The sequence below is a fragment of the Peromyscus leucopus genome, unplaced genomic scaffold, assembly GCF_004664715.2.
Source record: "Peromyscus leucopus breed LL Stock unplaced genomic scaffold, UCI_PerLeu_2.1 scaffold_1590, whole genome shotgun sequence".
In the NCBI taxonomy this organism is placed as follows: domain Eukaryota; kingdom Metazoa; phylum Chordata; class Mammalia; order Rodentia; family Cricetidae; genus Peromyscus; species Peromyscus leucopus.
The window spans coordinates 21,351-29,957 of NW_023504766.1; the positions used below are offsets into that span (position 1 = coordinate 21,351).

The window sequence follows — 8,607 nt, forward strand, 5'->3', positions numbered from 1 at the left end:
TATGAATAGATCTTTGAAAGAAAACCAAGAAAAAAAAACAGTCGAAAGAAATGAATAAAATTGTTTTGGACTTGAAAATAAAAGCAATAAAGAGAAACAAACAGGGATTTATGGAAATGAAAAATCTAGGAATTCAAACAGGAACTATAGTAACAAGTTTCAAAAACAGAATAAAAGAAATAGGATAGAAAATTTCAGGCATTGAAGATACTATAAAAGAAATTGATACAGCAGTCAAAGAGAATGATAAATCTAAAAACAAACAACAAACAAAAATTCTGACACAAAACATCCAGAAAATGTGGGACACTATGAAAAGATCAAATCTAATAACAAAATAAATAATAATAATAGAATAATAGGAATAGAGGAAGAAGAACAAATCCAACTAAATGCCCTGAATATGTCTTCAACAAAATCATATAAGACAACTTTTCCTAATTTAAAGAAGGAGATGCTGTGAAAGTACATGAAGCATACAAAACACCAAATAGGTTGGACCATCAAGGAAAGTTAACACATAATACTCAAAACACAAAACACACAGAATAAAGAAAGACTATTAAAAGCTGCAAGTGAAAAAGATCAAGTAACATATAAATGCTGACCTATTAGAATTACATCTGAATTCCTAATGAAGACTCTTAAAGCCCATAGGGCCTGGACAGATGTCCTTAAGACTCTAAGAGACCACAGATGCCAGCCCAGACTACTATACTCAGTAAAAAATTCAGTTTCCATTGATGGAGAAAATAAGATATTCCAAAATAAAGCCAAGTTTAAGCAATATCTATCTACAAAACCAGCCCTACAAGAGGCAATACAAGGAAATCTTCAACCAGAGGAGACTAACTATACCATGAAAATACAGAGAATAAATAATCCTAAACCAGAAAAGTCCAAAGAACACCAAGGAAATCCAGAGAATCATAAAGATCTACTTATAAACTTGTATGCCAACAACTTGGAAAATCTAAAAGAAATATGTAACATGACTTGCTAAATGGTCTTTAAAAAAACTGAGTCAGATATTGGGTTGGAAGCTGAAAGATCAGAAAAACAGAACAAGCCAGCTACATTCTTACCTCTATGAAATCCTCAGTCTAAAGAATATGAGTTCCTGTTTCCCCATGTCTTATACACCTTTCTAAGACCTGTCATATTACTTCCTGGGATCAAAGGCAGGTGTCCTTCCCAAGCAGATATGAAATCTCAAGTGCTGGGATTAAAGGTGTGTGCTACGTTTCCTGGCTCTGTTGCCAGTATGGCCTGAACCCTAAGAGATCCAGAAGGACTTCTGTCTCCTGAGTGATTGGATTAAGGGTGTGGGCCATCACTGTATGGACTCTATATCTAATCTCATGGTTAGCTCTGTCCTCTGATCCCAGATAAGTTTTATTGGAGTGCACAATATATCACCACAGAAATGGATAATTTTCTCAATACATACCACTTACCAAAGTTAAATCAAGATTAAATAAACAATTTAAATAGTCCTATAACCCCTAAGAAAAGAGAAGTCTCTCAACAGAAAAGCACAGGCCCTGACAGTTTTTAGTGCAGAATTCTACCAGACTTTCAAAGAAGACATAAGGCCAACACTTCTCAAATTATTAAACAAAAAAATTGAAACTGAAGGAACATTTCCCAATTCATTTAGGAGGCCACAATTACCCTGATACCTAAACCAAACAACGATTCAACTAGAAAGATAGTTACATACCAATTTCCCTTATTAACATAGATGTAAAATACTCAATAAAGTACTGGCAAATCAAATCCAAGAATCCATCAAAAAGATTACCCACTATGATCCAGTAAGCTTCTTCCTGGAGATGCAGAGATGGTTCAACACATGACAATCTGTCAAAGTAATTTACCATAAACAAACTGAAAGAATAAAACCAGTGATCATATCATTAAAAGTTGAAAAACCTTTTGCAAAACTCAACACCTCTTCATGATAAAAATCTTGGAGAGATCAGGAATAAAAAGGACATACCTAAACATAATAAAGGTAATTTACAGCAAGCCTACAGCCACCATCAAATTAAATGTAGAGGAACTCAAAGCAATTCCACTAAAATTAGGAACAAGACAAGGCTGTACACTCTCTCCATATCTGTTCAATATAGTACTTGAAGTTCTCACTAGAGCAAAAAGACAATCAAAGGAGATAAAGGGGATACAATTTGGAAAGGAAGAAGTCAAAATATTGCTGTTTGAAGATGATATGATTGTATCCACAAGTGACCCCAAAATTCTACAGGGAACTCCTACAGCAGATAAACACCTTCAGTAATGTGGCAGGATACAAGATTAACTAAAAAAATCAGTAGCCCTCCTTTACACAAATGACAAATGGGCTGAGAAAGAAAATAGAATATCAACATACTTCACAATAGCCACAAATAATATAAAATAACTTGGTGGAACTCTGACCAAGCAAGTGAAAGACCTGTATGACAATGTCAAGTCTTTGAATAAAGAAATTGAAGAAGATATCAGAAAAAGGAAGATCTCCCAATGTTCATGTTTCTTTAGGATTAACCTAATAAAATGGCTGTCTTACAAAAAGCAATCTACAGATTCAAAGCAATCCACATCAAAATTCCAACACAGTTCTTTACAGAAGTTGGAAGTACAATTCTCAACATCATACAAACAAATAAACAAACAAACAAAAAGAAACCAAAAAAATCCAGAATAGATAAAAACAATTCTGAAAAATAAAAGAACTTCTGGAATTAACACCATCTCTAACATTAAGTTGTACTACAGAGTTATAGTAATAAAAACTGCATAGGTTTGGTATAAAAACAGACACCTTGATCAATTGAATTGATGTGAATCCAGATATAAATTCAAATATAATTAATACCTAATTTTTCATAATGAAGATAGAAATATACACTAGAGTAAAAGACAGCATCTTCAAAAAATAGTGCTGTTCAAACTACATGTCCACATATAGAAGAACACAAATAGATTCAAACTGTATGTCTGCATGTAGAAGAGTGCAAATAGATCCATATCTATTACTCTGCACAAAGCTTAAGTCTAAGTGGATCAAAGACCCCAACATAAAACTAGATACACTGAATCTGATAGAAGAGTGGGAAATAGCATGAAATACTTTGGCATAGGAGAAAGCTTTCTGAACAGAACACCTATAGCACAGGCACAGGCACTAAGAACAATTAATGAAGACCGCATGAAGCTGAAAAGCTTCTCTAAGGCAAAGGATACCATCAATCGGACAAAGCAGCAGCCTACAGAATGAAAAAGAATTTACCAACTACACATCCAATAGAAAACTAATATCCAAAACATATAAAGAACTCAAGAAACTAAATATAAAAAAAAACAAATCATTAAATTTAAATTATGCGGTACAGATCTAAACAGAATTCATAATAGAAGAATCTCAAATGGTTGAGAACACTTAAAGAAATGTTCAACAGCCTTAGCCATCAGGGAAATTAAAACAAAACCTTCCTTGATATTCCATCTTAGTTTGGATAGAATGGCTAAGATCAATAACACAGGTGACAGCTCATGCTTGTGAAAGATGTGGAGCAAGGGCAACACTCCTCCTTTGCTGGTAGGAGTGCAAATATATAGCCACTATGGAATTCAATATGGCAGTTCTTCAGAAAGTTAGGAATATATCTACCTCAATGACCCAGACATACCACTGTTGAGCATATAGCAAAAGCATGATTCATCTTACAAGGGCAGTTGCTCAAACATGTTCATTGCAGCTTTATTCATAACAGCCAGAAACTGGAAGAAACTAAGGTGTCCCTCAACCAAAAAGAAAAAAGACTACTTAATTAATTAATTACACAATGCATGAATGTACATTGTGTACACAAGGAGGAATTACACAAGGGGGGAATGCATGGACTTCTCTGGAAAGGGGAAAGATAATAGATTTTATGAATGGACTGGGAGTTGATGTGGATGGGAGTGGAGAAATCAGATGTGGGAGGGCATGAGATGTAGGGAGAGAGTATAGGGAAAATGGTTGGAATTGGGGTGTGTGTTTGGGGGTTGGTGTGGAAATCTAGTGCAGTAGAAACTTCACAGAATATGTGAAACTGACACTAATGAGGACTCCTAGTAATGGGGGATATGAAGTCTCAACTGACCATATCTTGTAGCCAGGCAAGGCATCCAGTGGTGGTGCTGGTTCCATTCCATTGAGTTGTTGGCCAAGGAGATCAATAGAAATCCCTAAACAACTCATGCTCATGCTAATACAAAGGGTTGCTCTCTGCAACATGACAGTGGGGCCTCATTGCCAAGGACAACAACCACACAACTCATTGAACATGGAGAATTTGAGCTGGTACCTTCATGGAGCCTTCACACTTATGTTCTAGTCTCTTGGGTGCAGGATTGTACTCTGCAGTACACCAAAGAGAAAAATGTGGACAGCAACACTAGCGCACAAAACTTTTTGATTTTACACTTTGTCCTGCCTCGTCCCCACCACCGCTCACCATAGCGTTGCTGCGGCGTAGTGTCCGGCCAGGTGATACTGTGGTACAGCCCGCAAGGGCTGCTGGGTGTGAACTTCTCTGCCAGGTAGAGCACTGGATCCGGCAGACCCTTCTCCAGGGCATCCACGTACTCCTTGGTGTAGTCTTCGTCCAGACGCCAAGTGAAACGCTCATTGTAGTCAATGGTCTCGTTCAGCTGCTGCACTGGTGTTCCTGCAGGAAGCTGTGGGGTTAATGCACTCTGCCAGGCCAGGAACCCGGAAACTGAATCATTCAGATAGGGAATGAAGGGTGTGGCGGCTGGCAGGAAAGAGAAAGATTAGGTAGTCGTTGGGGGAAAACCCAAATCCGTGTCAATCAAAGGTTTTCTGAGCCTGAGGGATGTGAAAGATGATCTAAGATCGCTTGGCGCTCAGCTCCCAACCATGTGATCTCCCAGCCCCAAGAACTCACTTTGCCCCAGCCTCCTCACCTCTGAGTGTAATATTGACGCCCACCAGTCCCACATGCAGGCCGACATGGACTTGAACACGGGCGGTACTGAAGGCTTTGTAGGATGTATTGGTCCACACTCCCCCCACGAACCAGTCTCCGCTGAAGTGCACAGCTATGGGGAGAGGCACGGGGTGACTTGGGGGTGAGGGTGAGAGGGACAGGAGGTGGGACAGAAAGATGGAGGGTTAGGGACCTGGTGCAATAGCAAGCAAGGTAAGGGCAGAAAAGTGATCACTAGCCAAGAGCAGTGGCGGAGGCAGGGGCATACCTGGGCAAGTAAGTACTCCTCAAGGTCAGCCTAGACTACATAGCAAGCAAGAGACAGTCTCAAAACAAAAAGCCCACAGTAAAAGACAGCCAGGGAACCAGAAAGAGGTGCAAAGTGGAAGGGGAACCAGGAAACCGAGCTAGTTCCCCATTTCTCAGTGCCCTCTGCCACCCCCTCCCTGCTCCAACTCCTCTCTCCCAGGAGTTGCACCTTACACTCACCCACAATCTCTGCACCGATGAACAGACTAAGAAGAACTCTCACCAACCAGAACCATCGCTGTGGGGAAAGACAGACACTCAGGTCAGGATTGGGCACTACCCAACCCATCCTCAAGACCCCCCTTGACCCCACTCCATCTCAACCTGACTTTTGAGGCCGATGTCACGCCTGCTTTTCCTTCAAGTTCCTCTAAGCCACTGGCATTTGTGGTAGTCTCTGGTCGTGTGCTTATGTGACCATTTCCCCGTCCTAGTTTCAGGTCCAGCTTGCCCTGCGCTCTCTGACCACCCTTTCTACCCCCCGCTGTCTGGCGCCTGTTCGCTACCACTAGTTCAGTCACTGCTTGGTGAGGCTCAGTGAGTTCAGAAGTGCCAGGCAGGCAGGGGTCACCTCTCCCTGAAGAGGGAGGCCCCAGGACCTGGTAGTCAACGAAAGGAGAGGAACTGTGCATATTTCTAGATGGGCCAGTTCCCTCAAACCACCACCAACAAAAATCAACACAGAAAGATTGAGGTCTTCTCAGACTTGAAAAAAAAAATGTACAGTTTAGGATCTGGGGGCTGGGAGCATTTAAGGGAACTGCCCAGGCTTGCTACGAGTTTGAACCCTCTGTGTCTTTAACCGAACGTGGTAAGGAAAACACCACAGTCTAAATTGCCCGTGCCCATCCTCTTGGCCAGAAGGTTATTGTCCAGATGACAGGACAGGGGTGCTCCAGTGTTCAGAGAGAGGGGTGGGAGGTTCCGGCAGCACTGGAAGCCTGGACTACTGGGCTGGTTCCCACTTTCTGCAGCAGCCTCCAAAATAAGGCAGTTGGAGTCTCTCTTCCCGGGAATCCCTGAACCCTGGACTGTCCCTCTCCCATGAAGAGTGGATTGTTGCACCAGACTTCTAAATTTACTCCTGCTGATCCCCAGTTTAACTATTCATGAAGAATCTTCCTTAGTCTTGTCTGCCCCGAGTCTCGAGAAATGCTCTCCGCATTGCTCTCTCACCTACGACTGAGCTTCTAGAATCCCCTAAGAGGAGCTCTTAGTATCGCTTACGAGTGGCCACGGATCCCAGGCAAGATGAGCAGGAAGCTGACGGCCAGGCACAAGAATACCAGAATGACAATGAGCAGCGGGACGCTGAAGCCCGCCGCGTGCCTGGGCTGGGGGTAAAAGGGCATCACCCCATCCCAAATAGTCATCTTGCAAGAAGTTCAAGAACTGCACACGGGCAATGAATGAGCTGGTGTGGGGGAAACAAAGTCTGAGTCCCGCGGCTCTTCTAAAAAGCGCAGAAGCGGGATCCTGAAGCCCTTTCCTGACTTGGCAGCTTTGTGCACAGCGTTTGCAAAGAAACGCAGACCCCCCTTTTATAGGAGCGTGGGCAGCAAGCTGGGGAGGTGTCCTGATTAGGCGACAGGGTCCTATCCAGATAAGATCAAGCAAACGAGGGCGGGGACATGCAAATAACGGCAACCCTGCTCCTTAACTGGAGGCCAAGCCTCTTTGGTCCCCACATTCACACCTGGAGCTGTGTCCTGAGCTGACACCAGCTAGACAGGAGACAGAGTGAAGGTTGAAAGTGCATCCAGGAAGTGTGAAGATTCTCGGAACTGAGAGAGTGGAGTGCGGGGGGAGCAGAGCAAAGAAACAACGTCTCCAAGAACACGGAAGACCGTTGAAGTGACCGGAGCCTTACCCTAAGGTTGGGTCCTCCTAGCCCTCTCCTTTTCCCACAGGCCTTCACCGCAGATTTGAGAATGAGGTCGGCTGCGGGCCCCTGGCTCTCAGTTCATTAGCCCCTCCCACTTTTCTGCCACCTCCGGTAGAAGCAGTGTGTGAGAAACTGGAATGAGAGTACCAGGTTTTGGAGCAAAGCCCGGAGGTTGAGACAGTCCTACTAGAGACTAGGCATCCCAAAGGACTCCCTGCGGGGGGCGGGGGGTTCCTGTGGTTGAAATCAGCAGGGTTAGGATGGGGGACAGTCTCAATATCTCCCAGGTTGTCCCAGAAAGAGCATCGTGAAGATGTAGGACCTGAGTAACGCTTTTGCGCTCCTCTTCCAGTACCAGCTGTAGGGGTGTGTGTACGTCACACCCACCACCTCCCACCTCGAGGCTGCAGGGACAGCATGCTTCCAGCAAGCCCAAGACAATAGTGCTCCTGAGCACTCTGCTAACTGGACTCCTGGGTCCAGCAGGTAAGTAGAAGGGACCTCTGGCTGAGAAGGATCAGCCAATGTCCCATGGGAGTGTGGAAAAGGAGGGTGCAGTTGGCACCTGGAAGGGTTGGTCCACCTCCGATTCGGTTTGTGAGATGCAAGAAGACTTCTCCGGAGGCCTCCCACTTTGTGGAAGAATTGGAAATGGAGTTAGTTGGGAGGACCTAGCCAGCTGGGGAAGGACGCTACGCCCATGGTGTCATGGAGGGGTCTCTGAGAAGTTAGTGCTAAGTGGAGGACTCTGCTCCCACAGGTGGCCAGGATGCACCTCACTGCCCTGGGAAGTGCAGCGCTATGATGGCTGGTTTAACAATCTCAAGTACCACCGGCGCGGTGCTGCCGGTAAATCCCGGGTTCTGCGCAGAGGGCAGGGTCGCAGCAGTGCGGGTCTGCAGTTGGAGTGTGGTAGCCATAGCCAGTGGGATTGCATTCACACCACATTCTTGTGCATTCCTGGACAGGAGGAGAGGAGAGAGAGAGAGAGAGAGAGAGAGAGAGAGAGAGAGAGAGAGAGAGAGTGAGAGAGGAAGATTGATTCTCAGCCTGGGTTTGGGACCGAGAGCCCTGATCCAGCTCAATTCTCTGCTTCTCCAGGCTCGCGCCTGCAGCGCCTAGTACCTGCGAATTACGCTGACGGCGTTTATCAGGCTCTGGAGGAGCCCTTGCTGCCCAACCCTCGGCGGCTAAGCGATGCTGTCACTCAAGGCAGAGCCGGACTGGCGTCCGTCCACAACCGCACAGTGCTGGGGGTCTTCTTTGGTAAGTATAGGAGGAAACCAGGGTGGATCTGGAGCTCACTGAGTGCCAGGGAAGGACCCTGGGAGTCCCAGCGCAACTCGCAGGAAAAGAATACTTTCTAAGAAGCGCTTCTTCTGTCATCTTTTGAGTACTTGGGTGTGGTGC

At 44.6% G+C, this 8,607-nt stretch overlaps 1 protein-coding gene across 1 annotated transcript; it reads right to left on the reverse strand.

Annotated features, from left to right (window-relative positions):
* Positions 1–4,504: 4,504 nt before the first annotated feature.
* On the reverse strand, positions 4,505–6,898 carry LOC114689231 (dual oxidase maturation factor 2-like). Its single transcript, XM_028863603.2, is given in 6 exon segments — positions 4,505–4,548; positions 4,551–4,721; positions 4,981–5,115; positions 5,493–5,550; position 6,338; positions 6,540–6,898. Coding segments are annotated over 6 exon segments (555 nt in total). The 5' UTR covers positions 6,686–6,898.
* Positions 6,899–8,607: the final 1,709 nt, after the last annotated feature.